Source organism: Pogona vitticeps, chromosome 1, assembly GCF_051106095.1.
Source record: "Pogona vitticeps strain Pit_001003342236 chromosome 1, PviZW2.1, whole genome shotgun sequence".
Taxonomy (NCBI): domain Eukaryota; kingdom Metazoa; phylum Chordata; class Lepidosauria; order Squamata; family Agamidae; genus Pogona; species Pogona vitticeps.
The window spans coordinates 17,891,099-17,913,657 of record NC_135783.1 but is presented as its reverse complement, the minus strand read 5'-3'; the positions used below and the strand labels follow the sequence as shown (position 1 = coordinate 17,913,657).

The 22,559-nt window shown below is 38.6% G+C and overlaps 1 protein-coding gene across 8 annotated transcripts in view; it reads left to right on the top strand.

The window, feature by feature from the left end:
• The window catches only part of SLC8A1 (solute carrier family 8 member A1), a 342,233-nt gene extending 335,550 nt beyond the window's left edge, over positions 1-6,683 (top strand). For all 8 annotated transcript variants that reach the window (XM_020794736.3, XM_072988572.2, XM_072988587.2 and 5 more), the window contains one exon: positions 1,186-6,683. In XM_020794736.3, the coding sequence (XP_020650395.3) occupies positions 1,186-1,562 (377 nt within the window). In that variant the 3' untranslated portion in view covers positions 1,563-6,683. The remainder of the gene's footprint in view (positions 1-1,185) is intronic.
• The last annotated feature ends 15,876 nt before the right edge of the window (positions 6,684-22,559 follow it).

Below are 22,559 nucleotides of genomic sequence, written 5' to 3'. Positions count from 1 at the left end.
TGTCAGAAATTTGTTCCTCTTTAATTGCAGTTTTTAAAATGTACATAGTACTATTTTATTACTAAAAATGCTTTTTAATTTCACTGTAAATTAATTTCCCTGCTATACTTATTCATTCTTTATCTTTGCAAGGGAAAGCAGGACTTTGCTATTAGTTGGGATTTCATAATTCTTTATCCAAAACTCCATGGGAAGAACATGTTTCTAAGCCTCGTTGTGCAGAAGGAATGGGGGGGGGGGGAGAAATGAAAATTTAAACAACTACTACTTTATTCTGAACTATTCTTTTACCCAAGGTGACCTGGGAACACTGAAGTGCATTAAGTATTCATTTTCTCGAACAGCTTGCGGCATTGTCTTTGATCCGCCTCAAACCTTTCTACAAAATAGAACCAATTATGTACTTGGGGTGGGTTTTAAATGACATCCTTCCCCTCTTAATGGCTTTGAAATATAGGAAGAAGTGCTTGTAGTCAGAGCATTCGGAGATGAACAAATGTTCAGGGAAAGTGGAATAGTGAGATGGAGGTGGAAAGGGATAACCTCTCTATGAAATAAAAAAGGACTGTGGAATCCCCCCCCCCCCTCCAATATAAGTGTGATTCTGGCTTCTTTGCCAATATGGCGTAGATTGGCAGAGTTGCGCAAGAAAAATAGAACCAGGCTTTGGTGAGGGAGGCTGTTTTTTTAAATCAGTTGAAACAGGACTTTGAAAGAAAAGCTGGTTTTTTACCTGTCATAAAAAAAGGAGGGAATGAAAAAGATTTTTTTCATTAAAAATTGTTAAATTAAAAAAAATTCAGGAAAAATATTTTGAGAGCAGAAACAGCCCTCCACGGTGGTGTTAACATGTGCTGTCTTTGGACCTCTGCAAGTTACCTTTCCTGGGCTACGGTTTGTAAAACAGACACTAGACTTAGAAACTCTTTGTTTGTTTGTTTGTTTGTTTGTTTGTTTGTTTGTTTGTTTACATAATCTTGGCTTTAATTTGCACCTCTACAAAGCCTGGTAATTTTGATAGGTTTTTTTACTACAGCTCTCAGAATCGCCCACCCAGCATGGCCTTCTCTGTGTGTTATGACTCCCGCTAAAAAAAAAACACATATGCTTTCACCCTAAAATAATGTACTGAAGGAAGGACACTTGCAACTGACATCAATAACTGTATTTCTTTTCACTTTCCAGACACGTTTGCCAGCAAAGTGGCAGCCACGCAAGATCAATACGCCGACGCTTCCATAGGCAACGTCACCGGTAGCAATGCTGTGAATGTTTTCCTGGGGATCGGCGTGGCTTGGTCCATTGCTGCCATCTACCACGCAGCCAACGGTGATACATTTAAAGTTGAACCAGGCACTCTGGCTTTCTCCGTCACCCTCTTCACTATATTTGCTTTTATCAGTGTCGGCGTGCTCCTCTACCGGCGGAGACCGGAGATCGGAGGTGAGCTGGGCGGGCCACGGACTGCCAAGATTGTGACCTCAAGCCTCTTTGTCCTCCTTTGGCTCTTGTATATATTTTTTTCATCTCTGGAAGCCTACTGCCACATAAAGGGCTTCTAAAAGAACTATTGGAGATAGTATCTATATGTATCTATAGAGAGAGAGAAAAAGATATAGGTATATAGATATAGAGCTAATATTATTGAACAGAGGAAGAAAAGACATTTGCCATGTTCTCACTTATCTACTGATGGAATGTAGCTTTGCTGTAGGAGCTTGAAATCTGCAGGATTCTTCACCAGGGGCAGCATCATAGAAATGGAGGCATGGACGCAGGGCCATCTTTGAGACTCAACTGACAAGATCATGGTGGAGTTACTTTATATTTTCCCTATCCCCAACTGTATAAGGATCAATCTGATTTCAGTGGGGGCTGATGGAAGCAGCCAAAGGCCACCTTTAGCTATATTGCAGTGGGCGCAGGACTTAAAAGGGAGGGGTTCTTGACTTCCGTATTAATATCTTTGTTGCCTTCTTCATAATTCAAGAACAAGCCGAATCATCACCCTCAAAGAAGCGTGTGAGTCTGGAGTGACCTTTGATACCCAAGGGATGTTCAACCGCATGTTGTTTTGCTTTGGCAGGAGGGGGGGTTTGCTGTTTGCGGGAGGGCGTTGGAATTTTGTTTCTAGTTTTGTTTTTGTTTCACTTGGGCTTCCCTTCCTTTATCATCCAGTGTATTAAAAACTACCTTATGTTGTAATATCATTCAAAATCCTTTCCCCCTTTTTTTTTTTTTTTTTTGGATATCCTTGGTTTAAAAAAGCAAGAAAGAGAAGATTGCTATATATTCCTCCATAATGCAAAAAGAGAGAGCCTCTTTCTCAAACAAGGTTTAACCAGCAACTCCATTTGCTCCAAAACTGAACTACAAACATGTGCCCAAAGTCCTAACATCTGCCTCCTGCTTTATTATTTGTGGTTGCTCTGACACGTGGTGTCAGATTAAGTTCCATTTCCTCCTGTGCCCTACCCACTCTGCCAGTCTTTGCTGCTGCGCTCCTCCTCATTACTCCAGTTTGGGAATGCTCTCATGGTACTTGTAACACTTTTGCATGAATGAAGCAAACCATAATCTGTAATATAGCAATGAATAGCGATAGTCCCTTCGGTAATGCTAATTGAAGAGGCAAGTGTGTTTTTTTCCTTTCACAGCTTTTCCTTTTTGGGGTTTTCTTTTTTTTTTTTAATTTATTCTTTTAACAAGAACGGTAAGAGGCAGGAAACAGTTCATATTCTACGGCTCTGCATAAGTTTCTGAAGAAGCAGTGACTGAGAGCTGGTGGAGAGGTGTGTACATTTTAAAGGGAAGAATTTGTGTGGGACGCATCATGGGGAGGCCATTTTAGAAAGGAATGGGGCTGCCAGCCTGGCTTGGGAGTGAAGACAACAACCTACATAGAAGCTGCTAAAGGTTGGGAAGGTCTTGTTTTATTTCGTTTGGGCTTTGGCTTACAGTGCTCAGAGTCTCAATGTTGGCTGAGAGATTCTGGGAGCTGGAGTCTCCAAAACTGACTTTTCTAGGTTCCGGAAGCTATTGATAGCAAGTCATCTCACAAAATCCTACCAACCTTACCAGCCGGTGGTTTTTAGGGGCTCTGGCACATCCCCTGCTCTGTTGTCACCCATGGCTTGAACCCAAGACTTTCTCCATACAAAAGCATGCACTCTGCCACTGAGGAGGCAAGTCCTGCGTTGAGACCAGTCTAGGTGGACCAAGTGGGGCAAAGCATTGCTCATGCTAAGCATAACTATCTGGGTTGAGCCATAAATGAACAGAAATACCCTCCCATCTTCCCACTCCTAACACATCAGTTTTCACCCATGTATTTTTATGCTGCATTGGCTCTTGTCTTCAAGAGCGAATGCCAAATTCTTGGTGTCTCTGTAATTATTATTCTCTCTGCTGCAGCTCAGTGGAAACGTGCAGGCTAATCTGTTCATCCTGAAGGGCACCTTGAAAACAGAACCATTCATATATAGTCCCTTCAGGTGGATTTTAAAACATTCCACCATCTGCTGTTCTTCAGAGCAACAGAATGTCCTACTTAGAAATAGTGGCATATTTTGCCTAGTCCAGCAGTGAATGCATTTATTCCCTAGGAATTGGAGAATTAACTACTGTTATTTATTGCTTGTTTATGGTTGGCAATGTACTCAGTGCTATACAATGCACAGCAAAGTACCCTAAATGACTGTTGGTTTTGGAAATGTCATAATCCTGGTACCATACAAGTAAACTATCAGAAGCTGCATCTTCTGTCGCTCTTTTGGTTATTTATTTATTCTTTCATCCTCCTCTTTTCTCCCATCATTTAGCAGATTTTTTTTTCTTTTTCCACGCTCACATCTGGTGCTCAATGGAAGGAGGAAGCCATCAGAAAGTGGCCAGAGCGAGAAAAGATGGCCTCTCTTGAGAGGCTGTGGGATCAGGTTGGTGAAATTAGTGACATAGGGAGCTAGTGGGGGTAGGACCATAGACAAACAGCGAGATGTCTGAACAGGGAAATGGCAGGGAATAGATTTAGTGCCAAACTATATATTACAGATCGTCCATCAACCCAAATTTCATTAGGTGTCCTATGGATGTGATTCGACCTTTATGACTGACCATCCAGACAACGTGCATGTTTATTTCCCAGCGGCCAGTCACAAAACACAAAACAGTAAGCTATGAGAAATGTGAACATTTCCTGCTGCGAAAAAGCTCCTGCTGTGACAATTAGACATATTCAGTATTGAAGAAATTGTCTTTTATAATCACAGGCTATCTGTAACATACTGTATAATTTAATCTTTAGATGCACTCCCTTGGGAGCATTGTGTCGCAATTGTATCATAGATTATAAAAGGCCAGTAACTGAGAATCCTGACTGGGCCAACTTGGAACTCTTTGTAGGGAAGGAAATAGGTATCCAAGGCCAGACGGGAGCAGCTGACCAATGAGGCAACTGAACTGTCACAATAAAAAGAGGGAGTCGGGAAAATAAAGCTGTTGCAAACATGGGCATTTCAGTCCTAGCAACACCGTAGATGGGTGTGTCCGTGGCTGTCTTGAGTTTGTAGAAATTTCCAGGAGTGTATTTCTAAAGCTGCTTCTGATAACAGTGAGCTGAAGCTGCTCCATCCCTGGCCATGTGGAAGGGAACACTATGGAGAGAGTGCAGATCTTCATCCCCTGTCTCCATGGCGTCTTTAATTGTAGCCTCCTTTTTCAGTAGAAAGTCTGTGGCAGTAAACACGCCTTAGAGAGAGTGAACTAAGAGGATCTTTGCAAAATGGAGGAATTGCAGATTGCAGGAAGGACAAATCCAGTCACTGTGTCAATTCCCTTTGGACAATATATCCATGCTTAGGAGTGTTATGGAGATACTAAGAGTTGTGGATCCCTCTAGTCCCAATGCCATCTACCTATTCTGACTGGCAGTAAATCTGTAGGGCAGGAATGGAGACCTTGTGGCCTTCCAGACATTGCTAGACTGCAGTTCCATCAGCCTCATTCCATCCCAGTGTTCAAGGCTGATGTAGATTGTGGTCCAACAACGTCCGGGGTGCAGCTTCCCCTGCTCTTACTCTGTGGCAGAGGCGCACAACTTCATCATGGCTCCTCCAGTCTTCCACCTTTTAAAAAGAGTGTAAATTTAAAAAAAAAACAAGGAGACTTCTCTCTTTTTTTTAAAACAAAAGTGGGGAGAGCTCCAGGAAGGCTGCAAACATACCCTCAGGGAACTGCTTCACATCCACAGGTCACTTAATTGCCATCTCAAGGTCTGAGCCACTGAGCTATGGCTATGAAATGCATTGTTCATGGCATTCCTTGCGTCAAAGAGAAAATGATAGAATTTATAAAACACCCACTCATATTCCTTCTGTCAAACCAGCTAGTAACAGTATCTTGAAGCATTATTTGGACCTCATTAATTCCTGCAGAAGAGGAGAATGGTAAACCACTTCTATGTATTTTGTACTTGGAAAAGCCTAAAAAGGATTGGCATAAATCAGAATTGACATTGATTATTATAATACCTGCATACTAGATTGACAGACCCAGGTTTTCTTCTCTTAGCATAGTCCACTTGCACATACGAATATTGACTGCAGATTTTTATTTTATTTTTTTAAAGAAGAAAATGGTGTGTGAATCCCCTTTATGAAATCAAAGGAAGGTAGCAAAGACTAATTCTATATAGGTCAGAGTAACAGAAAACAGAAATCTCAATCTGTAGTTCAGCCGGGCGGGAACATCAGTTGCATAGGACAGTTCTGTAAACATCAAGGGAATAACACACATTTGCTACAGTATGAATCATCTAATCCTGCCATTGTTGTATGGCTCTATAGAAGATGCAGGAGTGAGGATTGCAGGATGAAGAATTTTTGCTTGTGCCGAATTACAGACCTCATACTAGGTTTCTGATCTGTGTATGCAGTCGAGCTCCTTTAAAAGTAGTGGTAATTTGGCAATTGTTGGCACATGACCACTGGCCTCCTCTCCAAGAATGTCTCATGGGTGTAGGGGAAGAAATGGTTATACCTCGCCCATACTCCCAAGACCTTCTCTGTTTATTTCAATGAAAAAAACAGCTGTGCATGCACAGTCATTTATACCTGTGTGGAACGTCTCTGCTGAAATGAGTGATGGACACTGTGAACATAAATTGCTATGTGAGGCCATTCTTCATTACCTGTGATTTCAGAATTTAACTATGAATGGCCCAGTTTCTTCATAGTTCTTTCTTGCCTGATTGAAAAATAATCAATTAAAGCATCACATCATGTAGTAAAAAGAATGGGGGTTACACTCGATTTTTGCTCATTTTCAACAGTCTATGGAATGCTTGGATTGTGAGTTTTTCTTTTTTAAAATAAATGAATATTTTTGTTTTCCTAAAAATTGTTTTTTGACTTCTGCAGGTTTTTGGTTTCTTTCCAGTTTGATTTCATTTGGTTGGTTTGTTGTGGGGTGGGGGAAGAAAATAAAGCAGTGAATTGGGTTGTTCAGGGATATTATTATTAATGATATTATGATTATATTTGTGTAAAATTATTTCATTTCATCTGTTTGTTTTCTTTCATTTTTATTTGTGTGTATTGTGCACATAAACAGAGAGGAAGTGAGTGCACTAATTGTGATCAATGGCACACTGAGGCACAAAAAATAAAATGTATAATTGGTTCTGATTTGAAGATTATATTCCTGCATTTTCCCTGTACAATGTCTCATTTCTTCTTCCATTGCCTCCTTTCATTCATTTTGTTTGCATTGTTAATTGGTATGTTTCTTCTAAGGACAAGGAACATAATGGACCTCTAGAAATTCTGGATCCCTGTGCCAATTATTAAAGGCAGGAATACAAGTCATAATACCTATGCATAATACCTATACATCTCCAAATAATAAACATGCACAGAGTTATTCATCCATTTTCCCACAATACCTATCCACTTATTCTATCAAAAAACACTTCCAGAAGAATAATACACATTGATAATTTGTAGAACTTTGTGCACATGAAAATATCAAATTAGTATTCATTTATTTCTCAAAACTAGGAGTTTTAATAGTAACATTGTTGTCGCATATGAGGAACTTGTGACTCCAGTTTCACAGAGGAGCAGTGAATCTGTTACAGGTTTTATTCTGAACAATACAGGAACTACCCAATGTTTTAGGGAGTTAGAATTCAGCATTTCAGATAACTCCCTTAAATAGCATATTAAAGCTGATACTCAACTGATACACACTTCTTTTCAAGAAACTTGCCAACAAGTCCCAAAATATGTTCCAAAGCTCAGATTCCACACAAAGTTTGTGTTTTAATAAGCTAATTTTGGAAAAGGTTGTTTTAATTTTTCACTGATATTTCAGTGTAATCAGACTAAATATTGAGCTTTTTTTTGAGCTCTAATTCTACCTCTTCTATTACCCCATATTCAGTGGCTATCGCTCTGCTGTGTTTTCAGCCACCAACATCCCGTACAATAAGAGAAATTGGCAGAGATAGATTCTCAAATTAGGCCTAAGCAAAGTCCCAGAATTGATGGCAGTGGCTTTCCATCCAAGAGGAACAGAAGCAGAAATGTAGTCAAGAACAGGCAGGCAAGGTTCAAAGACAGGTGAGTACTCAAAGCAGGAAGAAGTTACTCATACAAGATCAGAAGAGCCAGATGCAGATGCTATGTCAAAAAATCAGGAAAGGACAAAATACCAAGTCAGGGGAAAGGGAGTAGGTATTCCTCATACAACAGAAAGAAGCTGCTGAAAATGAGCGATGAGTTCAAAAGTTGTAGCTTTCTCTAACCTGTCAGGCATGGATTGGTTCTTGGTGTCTTGCCAAAGTTAAGGCAAGAGTCAAAAGTGGAATCAAAGTACTTTTGGCATAGAAGTTAAGGTGTCTGAGCCCTAATTCATTCTAGCACATTACAGAACATGCATTCTTACCACTCTCCAGAACTAGCATAAGTTACCTTAGGGTTACTTTTAAAGATAAATATGGTGGCATGCTAAAATCATCCATGCCCAACAAGTGGGATCCAACTAGTGCTTAATTATGAATACTTTGTGCATATTCTTTCATTAGCTGTTTTTTCTATTTTATTTTAAAAATTAATACAAACGAACACAAAAACAGCTAATAACACATGATGAAAATATGTTAAAAATACAAGTCGTACCCCCTCCAACTGGGTCATTTGGGAGTTACAACCATTTTTTCCCTTTCCAATGGAACCCCTTCCAAAATTGCATTAATTCTTCTGAAGTTATATTCCTTCCCCTTTATTAATATGTAATCAATACTTTTTCCCTATATATCTATAAATACATTCTTACTTCTCAACCACATCTTAACATGATGGCTTATCATTAATAACCTCTCTATATCATTCCTTTAAATGAAATGCTTACATTGTTTTCCAGTTCCTAGCTACAGTTAATCTTGCTGCTGTTAATAAACTGGAAATTAATTCTTTAGTTATCCAATTACATTGCTCCCTATCAAATATTGATAAAAGCACTATTTTAGGGCATGCCTCTAAACTTAACTTAGTTACTTTGTTTATCCCCTTAAAGACCAATTGCCAACATTTCAATATATTCTTATATTCCCACCATGTATGAAAATGGCTACCTATCTCCTGATGACCTCTCCAACACAACTTGGAATATTTAATATATATTTGATTCATTTTCACAGGCATTAAATACCATTTCCAAACTAGCTTATAAAAAGTTTCCTTTATCCTTACATACATAGCTTTCAGTAATCTTAGGATTTTGATACTTAGCTTTCAGTAATCTTATTCCAAATTAAAAGCATATTTTTAAAGAAAGTATTTTCAATATTTTTAGTATGTTCTTATTATATTACATAAAAAGAATGTTTTGGGGATTCAGATATAATTCTTCTGTTTCCATATTCAGTCATATTAGTTTATTGTGCAGAGATATAATAGGAAGTGTGTGTCTTATTTGATGAGGTATACAATGTAATCTTAAATTAGGAAGTCCCAGGTATCCTATTTTTTAAAATGTATACCGTCTCTTACTAATCCATTTTATCTCCATTATAAAATTTGTTAATTTTGTATTTAACAAATCACATTTTGCCAATATTTTAACTCTTCTTCATTTATCTTTATCAGTAACATCATAAATAAAAAAGATATCATATCTTCATTTTGCATACCACTAATCTACCAAACCATGAAAATCCAATTTTCCTAAAATCATCTAACTTTTTTTTTTGCTTCAGTTTATTAAAATTCCCCTCTTTCAGTCTTTCTAAACTTATTGGAATATTTATACTTAAATGTTTAATAGACTTTCAAATATTAATTTCAAATTCTTTTCTAATTATTTCCATTTAATTTTCATAGTAATTAAACATAATCACTAATTTCTGCCAATTTATCTGCAACCTTATTATCTCTCCAAACTCTTTTGAATACAACTTTACCCTATCCATAACCTTTAATGGGTTTTCAAATATTAATAAAGTATCATCAACAAATAACTTAATTTTAACTCTGTCTTTAGTATCAATACCATAGATTAATTTATCTTCACTAATAACATTGAATGGCAATTCTACAACTAAAGGAAACAATATTGGGGAAAGGGAACATCCTTGTCTCGTACCACAGCCTAGAGATATTAGTTCTGTTAGTCCATCATTTACTAATATTGCCACAGTATTTTCTGAATATAAGTGATCTATCATACTTATAAATTGTTTCCCGAAGCCTTAATTATCATTTTAATGTTGGCCATTCCACATAATCAAATGCCTTAAAAATGTCGCCCAGAGTAGACCTTTGGTCTAGAAGGGCAGGATAGAAATCCAATAAATAAATAATAAATATCTAGTGAAATTATTCCCATCTTCATCTTTTGTTTTATTACATTTATTCTATTTATCTTCTTTAATATGTTTGGCAAAGATATTGTTCATTTTCTTTGCTAATACTGCTGTAATTACCTCAGCATCTTGATTTATTAAGGAAATAGGTCTATAGGCTCCAGGGTCAGTTGGATCCTTATTCGTTTTTTTAATTAATATAATTAATGAATGTTTTCAAGATAATAGGATCTTTTCACCTTTAATAATTTTATTTAAAAGAAACTGTAATTTGGGTATCAACATTGTTGTAAACATTTTATAATACCATTGTCCCAACCCACCCATTCCTGGAATCTTTCCTGCGTTTAATTTATTAATTCTTTCCTCAATCTCCTCTAATCAGTTGTTCTATTAAATCTTTATCCATATCTTGAAGTCTATTCTCCATATTTTAATCAATATATTTCCTAATTCTTCCCAAAGAAAACTTTCCCCCATATGTAATTTTTGATAAAAATCTTAAAAAACTTCCAATCTCTCCTTCAAATTACACATTTTGCCCTTTTCTTTTTTAACTACTCCAATAAGACTTTTGGCTTTATAATTCTATGTGGCTCTAATTAGCATTCAGAACTTTTTATTACTAAATTTTTAAAAATTCTCTTTTAAAATATATTAAATTTCTCTGAATTGTATCAATTATATCTTAGATCATCTTAGAACTGATACTGCCTCATTCATTTTCCTCGTATTTATAAGATGCTTCTGTCATTATCCAGCATATATTTTCTTTCCAACAAACCTGTATCATCCTTAACCCTTTTCATATGTTTTTTCTTGATTTCATGTTTGATTATATGATTCCCTCATGATAATTCCTGTGTATCACTATTTTCATAGTGTCCCATATAGTACCCTGGCTGCAGCCTTCTCTGTGATTTCCCATTTTTCAATTATTTATCTGTTTTATCTATTATATTCTTTAGCTGAAATATACTAGTATCCATTCTTCACCTTTTGGCTTGTTTATAATCACATTTAATTTTAATATGCATATCCAGTGAAGTATGATCAGTTACTTTTGCTGTACCAACATCTGTATTAGCCACTGTTGAAATCACAATTTTGATACAATTATATAATCTATCCTAGAGTAACTTTTATAAACTGAAGAATAGAAAGTAAATTAATTTTCATCTTTCATCACTCTCCAAACATCTCTCAAATCAGTTCTCCTTATCATTCTATTCAATATTGTACCATTATTAATTTTCTTAACTTTAATAGGGTTTGATTTGTGCTTCTATTTATTCATAACCACATTAAAATATGTCATTATTACAAGCCCCTTCCTTATCTTTTCTAGTTCTTTAAACACTTCCTTTAAATAACTATCTGGTTTTATATTTTGAGAGTAAACATTAATTCTCCCATTGGTTTTTGTAACATGATATATCTACTTTTGCTATCTTTTATCATTTTATTCACTTTAAAATCACATTTCTTAGAAGTGATGATTGCAATCCCTCTCCACCTTGAATTTCCATTGGCTTTCTCATAAATACTAGACCAACTCAGTTTAAGTTCATTTATACCTTCTTTTGTCTGATGAGACTCTTGTAAAAATAGATTTAATGCTGATACTTTTAATCTTTTAGCCATATTTATTTACCACTATTTCTCCCTTTTGATCAATTGATAAGCAAAAAATAACTAAGTACTTCTTTCCTCCTTGTGATCTCACTAGCACTGAGCTACAACCATCATGTTGTTCCAACTCTAAGGGATATCTTCTTTTCCTTTTCTCTGTTTTAAAAAGTTAGATCTGCTATACCTGCTTTCTGTTTTGAAGGGTATAACTTTCTACCTTTGCTTGACAACCCTTTTTGTAGTTGTTGTTTTTTTAGTTTAGCAGTATCTTTGTGGCCGAATCTGTGATGCTACACATGCATTAATTAATTCCTGGTACAGGCTTTTACTGTGTTGTCTCTTTCAGTTCAGCGTTTACAGCTTATATATGCTCTTTGATTTAGAGGTTACATGGTATTGCTCTCTTTTATGTTAGCACACACCTTGATCTCTTTCAAATACAACTTCACATCCTCTGTCTGTCACTTAACTGACTGATAGAAGCTCATTTGTTATTTCTGGGTCATACCACGTACCATTCAGCATGGTGTCACTGGGACCCTCCAGGATTACACAGATCAAGTTTCCTCTGCCACCTCCTTCCATTTTTTTGGTTCTTTGTCATCAGTAAGTAGCACACGCGAATGCATAATTTCATTCTAGTTTTATTTTATTTTTTTTAAAAAAAAGTTATTTCCTGACGTATGTTTAGATACTCCTGAAGCCAAGTGGAAGGTCTGTGTCCTCCATGCATTTCTGTGACTAAACTATATGTGTATCTTCTTTTTTTCCCCTTGAATTTTCCTGTGTATTTGGCCAGTCCCTTTTTTTCAATGAGTAACATAAAAACATAGAAAGCACAAGTCATTTTAGTTTTAACACTTTATCTTTGACGATACTCTTTGTAGAGTTTCCCTTTAGAGGCTGGCTGTCCTCATATAGTAGAGGCAGAGACAAAAGGAGCACTTACGACTGTATTTGTCGAATGGGTCAAGTCATTTCCAATTTATGACAACCTTAGGAAATTTGTTGTTGTTTAGTCATTCAGTTGTGTCCGATTCTTCATGACCCCATGGACCAGAGCACGCCAGGCCTTCCTGTCTTCCACTGTCTCCCAGAGTTGGGTCAAATTCATGTTGGTCGCTTCGATGACACTGTCCAACCATCTCATTCTCTGTCGTCCCCTTTTCCTCTTGCCTTCAGACTTTCCTAACATCAGGGTCTTTTCTAGGGAGTCTTCTCTTCTCATGAGATGACCAAAGTACTGGAGCCTCAGCTTCAGGATCTGTCCTTCCAGTGAGCATTCAGGGTTGATTTCCTTTAGAATGGATAGGTTTGTTCTCCTTGCAGTCCAGGGGACTCTCAAGAGCCTCCTCCAGAACCACAATTCAAAAGCATCGATTCTTCGGTGGTCAGCCTGCTTTAGGAAACCTTAGGAAATAGTGAACTCTAAAAAGCCCTGCCATGAACAACCCCGCTCCGGTCTGTATCTTTTTGTGAGTTACCAATATCTGCTTCTCTCTTTGGGAGTTTTGCTTTCACGGTTGCTGCTGTTTGACTCAAAGTCTTTGATGCTTTCTGGGCCTCAACAAATGCTCCTTGGAAGTGATCCAAGGACAGCGGTTGCTTTCTGAGGGTCACTCAAGACTTCCTCCACTTCGGCCAATCCCTTTTCAGGTTTCAGGAATTGAATTAAGTGGGCCTAGAATAAGGTTCCATCTCATTTTTATGTTAAAGAGAGATTTGTGCTCTGATAGTATGTGATTCTATCTTTCTACTGCATGGGCAAATGTTAATGGCCTTCCACATTTATTTAATTTAATTAATTTATTTATTAATGTAAAATATTTTTATCCTGCCTTTCTCCTTTAAAACGGACCAAGGTGGCTCATATAATTAAAAGACATTTAAAAGCTAAAAACAATAAGTATATAAATATTTTAAAAAGCATCAAATGCCACACTAAAAATGGTAAACAAAATCACCACCCAAAACAGATTCAAAATGATAAGGCATAAAGAGTCCGTTAAAAACCCCTTCCAGACAGTCAGTCCCTAAGAGAAAGTCTGCCTGAAGAGAAAGTTCTTCACCTGCTTGCAAAGGGACAGCAAAGATGGTGCCAACCTGGTCTCCTGTGGGAGGGAGTTCCAGAGGCTGGGCACAGTGACAGAGAAAGTCCTCTCCTGAGTCCTCACCAAACACACCTGTGAAGGTGGTGGGACTTGTATTACAGACTCAAATACATGCAATCTAGTAGTCAAACACGAGAGAAATTATTGTATCTGGCATTTCCCCCCTTTTTCTTCAAGTGCAGCATTTTCTTTTGACAGTGGCCGTGTCAGCCAGGGAGCCCCTCATTATGACACCAAAGAGATTTTTCCTCATTTGCAAACATTTGCAGAAGGATCACAAGGTACAATCGTTGCTCTGTTTATCTGCTCTGCCATAATGCCTAATATCTTTTTTTAACTGCCTTACAATCTTGCTCTTTTTATTTTAGGGAAATGCCACAAAACGTTTCAGTTGCTCTAGGCTGCTCAAACATCATTTGCCTCAAAATTTCTGCTGCTTAATAATTTGTTCGTTTCCTAGAGGCTGGTGAGCAGCAAGTGATACCAAGCAGCAGCTAACTTAGCTTGTGGATTTAGTGTTTATCAGAGCACACTTCTCCCATTGGAAAGAAACCAAATCGAAGGAAGGAAGGAAGGAAGGAAGGAAGGAAGGAAGGAAGGAAGGAAGGAAGGAAGGAAGGAAGGAAGGAAGGAAGGAAGGAAGGAAGGAAGGAAGGAAGGAAGGAAGGAAGGAAGGAAGGAAGGAAGGAAGGAAGGAAGGAAGCTTCCATGTCATGTTGTTATGTGCCATCGAATTGCTTCCAACTTATGGCATCTCTATGAATTGGTGAGGTACTCTTTTTGCAAACTCAAGGCTGTGGGTTCCTTTATTGAATCAATCCATCTCAGGCTAGGTCTTCCTCTTTTCCTGTTGCCATCATTTTTTCCTAGCATTATTCTCTTCTCTACTGAATCCTCCCATGATGTGCCTAAAGTACAACAGCCTTAGTTTAGTCATGGTTGCTGCTAAGGAGAATTCAGGCTGGATTTGATCTAGCACCACTTATTTGTCTTTCTGATCAGTCCATGTTATCCATAAAGCTCCCCTTCAACAACACATTTCAAATATTGGGGGGCGTGGTGGTGTTTCTGTCAGCTTTCTCCACTGTCCATCCTTCATACCCATACGTAGTAATCAGAAACAGATTAGTGTGGGTGAACCTCACCATGGTCTCCAGCTGCCCTCCCAAGTCTCAGTCTCTTTATTTCTTGGGTACAGACGCAATTCGGGCTGATGATTGAACCACAGTAAACAAAATCTTCAATGGTTTCAATATCTTCTTTGCCAACATTAAATTTATGTTATTCTTCTGTAGACATAGATTTTGTCTGCTATATGTCTTTTTTGCTTTTATATTTGCCATCTTGCCTTTTTTGCTTCCAGATTCTAAGAAATTAAGAAAGCTAGTTGGTTGTTGTAGGTTTTTACGGGCTCTTTGGCCGTGTTCTGGAGGTTTTTCGTCACTCCGAAAAACATCCAGAACAGGGCCAAACAGTCTGAAATACCTACAACAACCATCAGCTCCTGGCCGTGAAAGCATTCGAGAATACAAGAAAGCTAGTGTTCATAAGAGAAATATAGTGAGATAATTAAGATGATAGAGATCCTATTTCTAGCTAATTATGGTGGAGATGCAGGGAGTCATGGCTGCCCCCTAAATGCTTGAGAACAAAAGGAATATGCTTTTTGTATCTTGTTCCAGGGGGAGGGGGGAGAGAAACATGAAAAGAAATCAAGAACTCTAGGAATATAAGTCTGGACTGAAAGCAAGTTGAGAATACATCAGAACAGTAAAGGTCTCGACTAGGAAACCTTTTCTCTATATCTCATCCACATGCAGAGACATGCATCTTCATCAGTGTAAGCTAAGTTGTATTCACTTACCTCCAACACAGGAAACATCACATACCATCTACTAGCCTTACAAATGGATTTATCGGCACAAGGGGAATCTAAAATGAAGGTGTTTGTGATATTGTTTTATTTTATACCCGTTATGGCAGTTAAGTAAAAATTTAAAAGTTGTCAAACCAGTTTTAGATGTGCCTCAGAAACCAGGAGTCTGCTTGCTGCTAACATTTAAAGCATTTAGATAAAAGTCATCATTACACAGTCCTGTTTCCCGTCCCCCAGAGAATAATTACATTTCTCATGTTATGGTTTGCCTTTAAAAAAAAAAAAAAAAACTCTGCACGGGAAATAAATTTGCATCACCCTGTGAAGGTTTTCTTCTACAAGCAAGACTTCTCTAGAATCAAGTTGCATCTAGATCTCTCTTTCCAGTTATATCTGGAAAGCTTGTCAGCATTAATAAGGCGACCTTTGACAGTCAGAAAGAAGGGAGCTTGCCACTGCCATCTACAGTGTGGTGACAAACTTTAAAGTGTTGAAGAGACAAACGCCTTCATCAGAAAGGAAAAAAATGGGGATACAACAGCTTGAGATTTTTGAGGAATTTATTTTCCCAGTACTTGGGAGAAAATCCCAAAGCAAGAAACTGATTATTGCAATTTTCAGCTCTGCCAGGAACAGGGTTTATGTAAACCTAATGGATTCTAATTGGCTATTCAAGACATTGCATTTTAGTCAGGGACCATTCACAGTGGTATATTATCATTTGGAAAATCCATTGCTTCCTGCCCCTTGCTGCTGTGAAGAATACAGCAAATCTCACATACCCTGTTTCTCCGAAAAGAAGACCTAGCCTGAAAATAAGCCCTAGTATGATTTTTCCAGGTGCTCGTAACATAAGTCCTACCCCCAAAATAAGCCCTAGCTAAATGAAAGCCCGCTCTCCACCACTGTGCAGCAACCAGAAGATGACTGTATTTGAATAAACGTAGATTGTTGTACATGAAAAAAATAAAACATCCCCTGAAAATAAGCCCTACTGCTTTTCTTGAAGCAAAAATTAATATAAGACCCTGTCTCATTTTTGGGGAAACACGGTAGAACAAGGAAGTCCCAACACTTCAACCCCATGATCCCTCGCTCCACTACAGAACCAATTACCCACAACTTTACAGGGTTCAGGGCCAACGCAGTGCACACAAGCAAAAACGGCAAGATGTTTTGTGGCATCCCACGGCAGGAGGGCTTAACCCAAAGTACCTGTTGGAAGGTTAGACCTGCCTACCCATGCGACTCTCCTATACTTCGTAGATGCTGATTCTCTAGCTGGGTAGACAGCAGACACAGTCACAATATAGCAGAACTCTGAAAGTTCCTTTTAGAACATTGACATGAATTATGATGTCATGAGCAGTGATAGGGTGGGGCTCTGAGAGCTACAGCTTCATGCTTCCACTGCTCAGTTATGGATAGCTTCTGCATTTCATTATGAACTTTCCATTGCTCAAAACATAGTTTTCCATGCTCTGCACTGAGGAGCAGGAGCCTGTGTTACATGCTGTAGTTCATGAGAATCTTTCCTGTGCTCTTGTCTTAGTTTGGACTTGATTTGTGATCCAATTTGCCAACAAAGTTGACAACCACTGCTCCAGTATCATCTGCTGCCCATTTACATTTAACTCAGTGTCAGAACAGAAGTGATCTGGAAGTCAATGCCTTTCCTATGTATAAAAGCATTTCACATTTTTAATTTGAAACATCTTCATAGTTTTCACTGTCTTCCCCTTTACAACAAGTACAAGGCTGGCCCAAAACATTTGACTCCCTGAGCACAAAGCAGCATCCATCTAACAGTAGAAGAGCACTAATTAATAGCTGGCAATTAGCTGATATGTAAAAGTACTTTGGAATTCTGCTGCCTGAATCACATCATATCAGATCGTCCTGGTTTAGCAACACAGCCGACAGAGGACTTTGTGAAATCGCTGTTATTTCCATTTTAAAGGTGGAAAAAAAGATGCTAGCAGTCTTATAGACTGTATGTTCATCTATTAATAGATCCTACTGAACTGAATGGGATTTAGTTCTCAGCCAACACACCACAGGACTGTGTTGTGACAAGGCCTCGTGTAGATGTTAATAGCATTATCTGGCTGTTTTTTCTCCATGGTCAGATACCTTGTCTCCCATGAAAGATTTGGATGGAGAGTTCAAGGTAAAGCAGACTGACTTTCAGAAGTAACCATTCCAGTGTCACTGGTCTCCAACTTGTTCCCACACAATTCTATTCAAAGCACTTGAGAATAACATGCCATTTACAAACTATATAAGGTTATAATTTTTCTGCCTGCAATCCTCCTCCCTCCTTCTCCTGCCAGGACTTAAAATTGATGCAATTTAGTTATAAATTATCACAAACAGACCTAAGAGGTTCTTTGTTCCATCAATTAACTGAACTCAGCAAGGCGGAATAACTACTGCCCCTGGGAATAGTCTAAAAAGACATGGGATATAAGCAAGCAGGCTCCCTTTGTTATCAAGGTTAAAAGCATTGGAGTTCAGTTTATGTAAGATGCAGTTTGGAACTATGAAACATAATAAAAAGAAAGAAAAAGACTTTGAAATGGAATTCAAGTGCACTGGATGTATAAAACAAACGATTTTAAGGGGATATTCAGTAAACACCTTAGGGCTCAATATTGCGGTGGGGGAGCCCCTATTCCTTGCTTCCTGAACCAAAATTGCCTGCAATAAAGCTTCAGATGTGATCCAGAAATTAACTGCATATGTCATCCAATCTAAAACTGTGATTGCACCAAGAAATTGTGGGTATGACTATAAAAAAAGGGCCTGTGGCCATGCTTAATGGGGAATTCTGGGAGTTGTAGTCCAAAAAAGTAACTTTGCTCTGGCAGCACTTGGCACAGGATCTGTGGTGTCGTGAGTAGATGCTAACGCATGTACCATGAGGGGCCTTAAATTCTAAAATAGGACCCACACTGCAATCTGGGATATATTTGGCTTTAGACTTACACATTGGGCCCCCTCCCTGAGACATCAGGCTATTCCTCTTGCTGTCTTTAGGTTTCATGAAGCACCAGACACAAACATTTCCCCCTGGCTTTGACCAGGGGTCCAGCTTTACTCTTCCATCCCTTCCCACTATATTGTACCTAAGCCTTTACAGGGCAAAAAAAAACCTGCAGTATTTAAGCTGTAGGCAAGAGAAGTCTAACTGTTTTGTAGTTTGATTGAAAGAGAGACACAACAAGAAATCATACATGGGCTCAGCCTTCAGCCTCCCATTGCCCTCTCCCATCTTTAGATCACCAGTTTAGAAAAAAAATGCTCAGTGTGTTTACTGTCTGTTTGTGGATTTATGCATTCATCCTTTACCTTATTTAGAAGAAAGGCAGAAATGGGGGGGGGGGTTTAAGCTACAAAACTATTTTGTATGTCAGCAAGGCTCATCTTGGTGCCAACCTGATTGTTTGCCAGTCAGTATTATCTGCAGCTAGCCTTCGCTATCAACTTCCGGAAACACCTTTTTCCTTCATGACTAGAGTGGCCACAGGTCCTTTTTTTAGGGAGGATGGTCCTCCATCTGAAGGGGTGCTGGATGGTAATCCTCCTTTTCAGCGTATTCTCCAATTGAAAGGGGCTGCCCAGTCCAAGCCTGATTGGCAAGAAATGAACCATGAGGTGGGAGATGAGGGACTGTGAAATGGCCAGTGCATAGGTAGCAGCCCCAGGATAGTAGGTTCAGCAACAGGCAAATGGGTCACAGTCCTCCCCATTTAAATGAGATGTAGTGTAGAATCATAGAGTTGGAAGGGGCCTATAAGGCCATCAAAACCAACCTCCTGCTCAATTAAGCAACATATGGTTGTCTAATTTTCTCTTGAATGCCTCCAGTGTTGGAGCACTTACCACTTCCCAGGTTAATTGGTTCCATTTTTGTACTGCTCTAACACTTATGAAGTTTTTCCTGATATTCAGCCTAAATCTGGCTTTCTGTAACTTGAGCCCATTATTATGTGTCCTACGTTCTGAGATTATAGAGAACAGATCCTGCCCCTCCTCTGAATGACAATATTTCACGTATCTGAAAAGTGCTATCCTATCTCCTCTCCCGCCTTTTCTCAAGACTAAACAGTCTGTCCTTTCAGTCTTTTCTCATAGGGTCGTGATTATCCTTGTCGCTGTTCTCTGAACTTTTTCCAGTTTGTCTGCATCCTTCCTAACATAATTGTGGTTTGGTTTAACTCATAAAAATAATGTCTAATGATGGTGCGTGCCCTCTTTTATAGTGAAGTATAAATGGCCAGATTTGGAGAAGATCCACTTACATGGGCCGTGCTGAGAGAACTTCCAAACTGACCCCACTTGCCTCATGCTTTACAAAAGTTCTGCCTGTTTTCACTCATCCTCACCATTTCCTTATCACATTTCTAAAAACTAATTGATGTCCTGTAACAAGTCAAACAAAATGATTACTGTTTTTATGTCTGATTGCTTGTTTAGAATTATTTTTCCCCATTTAATGATACCAGAAAGCAGTGCAGAATATTTGAAAATAATAACACCTTTTTAATGTCATGTTATTCTCCCTTACAGAATACATTGTACTTTCTGCTGAAGCCTTTAATAAATCAGAGGGAATCCATCTGCTTTCCCCATTGTAGAAAATGGAATACTAACTTATAGATCATTCTAAACTGAGGGAGCTACTGTTTAGACTGAGGATCTCTCCCTTTATTTATTAATGTCAATGGATTCCCTCTTTCGTTGTTGCTGTTGGGAGAAAATATATTAGAGTTCTGAAATAAAATTCTTCCTTTTATATAGTGTAGTGTTACTTGTAGTTCAAGACATTAGAATTGTTTTGGGGAACCTCAGTAGGTTTCCTTCTTTGCCTGTTCTGTTCTGAAAAAGTATTTGGCTGCTAGAGATTTGAAGTTAGATGAGCAATTAATTTGTTTTGGGCTGAGGAAGAATCTTTTACTCTGTAAAGGCTTCAGTACACTATGGTGTTATTAATAAAAGCTACCTTTTCACATTTTTGCTCCATTAAAACGTAATGAGCAGACATTAAATTCCTGTCATGAAAAAGGAACAAAACTCACTAGTACACCTCATTGTGCCAATAATGCAAAACAGATAAACACAGAACACAAGACAACAGCACAGATTGCATTAAGCAGTCGTTCCATCCTCTGAGACACTTTCTCTGTGGTTTACTGAGGGAAATCAATTAATGGTTGAGTCAGCTGGAGGGTACGCGGTCAAAAAAAAAGTGCCTTTCTCAAATCAGACAACGTAGGGAATACTGGGTATTTATAGTAGAATACAGTCATTTGTTGCTAAGCTTGTATCTGTTAAAAGAATATAAATACTCTGGAAGCTGGCCAAATCAAACAACGTACATTTTCTTATATCTAGAAAACAATTAAGAGGTAGATTAGAACAGAAATGGTAACTTGACTTACAGAAGCTCCTAGAGCTGGGTTTTGTGAGTGCATGTATGCCTACCACCGACATGTTACAACTTTCTGGAACAAGGAAAGAACCAGCATTAATTTTAGCATGGAAGTACAGCCTAAGGACAGCAATCCTTATATCGATAAGTAGTTATTTTGAAAGAAAAGAAGTGAGAGATACCTAAATATATCTAGCTGTCTTTCTGTTTATTGCCCCCCTCCTATTTCTGGGTATTCATCACAAGGGTGGGTGCTCAACATCCAGCCAATTACTGGAGTGGTGGATGCTCCTGCCCATGCAGAGGCTGGATAGCCCATCTCTTGGGGATGCTGTTACTTTGAATTTCCTAGATTGAGTGACAGGGAAGGAGATAGTCAAATTTGGAAACTTCCTGAAGGTGAAGGTTATATAAGGGAGACTTATGTTTAGAAGAGGGGGAAAAAAGACTTAGATCCCAAGATTAGGTTCAAAAGCTTGGTCTGACATGTTGTGCACTCGACCCTAAAAGGACACTTGCTTCACCCACCCGAGTCTATATTCTACAACCCACACAACTGCCTTAACAACATGGTGTGATTTATTTTATTTTGCCCAATTAATTCTACCCTGTTTATTGCTTGGCAGAACATATTCCCGTTTTTGTTATTACACAAAAGGGCAACAGACCATGCAAGATGTAGGCGCCCAACCACTGTAAATATTATTCAGCCATTGATTTAGCTTCTGAGCTTCTATTTCACATTACCCAAATACTTGTCATCAGAGCCAGAAGGACTAGAAACATGCTCTTTTTTCAAAGTAAAGAGGAAGGTGAAGCCTCTCAGAAAGCTACGTTCAGGATCCAAAGGCACCTCTTCCTATGTGTTCACAGTCTGCCTGCCCGTCTCTAAAGACCTGATGACAAGCTACCCTTGAAACACGGGATTTGTAAAATACCAGCTGGAGGGTGCTTACTGATTCATCAAAACATGTTGGAGGTTATTTCTGACAGTTGATAATAGTAGTATTTGAAAGAGCAGCCAGGAATGAACAATTAAGAATGCCAGCCTGTCACAGCGGTGCTAGCGATATCAGATCTTTCAGGAACTTGCCCGTAATGTTGAGACTAGACAACCAGTACTGGCTCAAATCCCAAGGTGCCTTGCAGAAGCGAAAAAAGATTTTCCAACCCACCTACCCCAATTTGCAATGTTAGCCCCGTTTTAGCATTTACGGCTCATGAAGGTGTACGTTTTTGTACATTCTTCCTCCTCCTTGCTCTGCAGCCCTGCAAACTCCTCAGGTCACATCCCGTGCCATTACAAAAGGCGGCCTAAATTCAGAAGAGTTTTGGAAAGAGAGAGTAAAGGCTCCCAAAAGAAAGACAGACACGGACATTCTTTGCAGGATGGAATGTTGTTCAAGCTTCTTTAGGTTCAAGAAAGGGATAATGACTTTCCATGCTAAAGGAGAACCAGATCTTGGACAAGTTGCTTTTTTTGGACTGCATACCATCATAGCATCCTGAACACATTCTCTCTTGTCTGAGGGTGCAACTACATTGGCAAGCCAAAGAAGAGCGATTTGGCTTTGTATCAGCTTGATTTGCAGTCTCTTTTGTGACTGCATTCAGTTTAGGTAAAAACACAAAGACTCCAGGTTG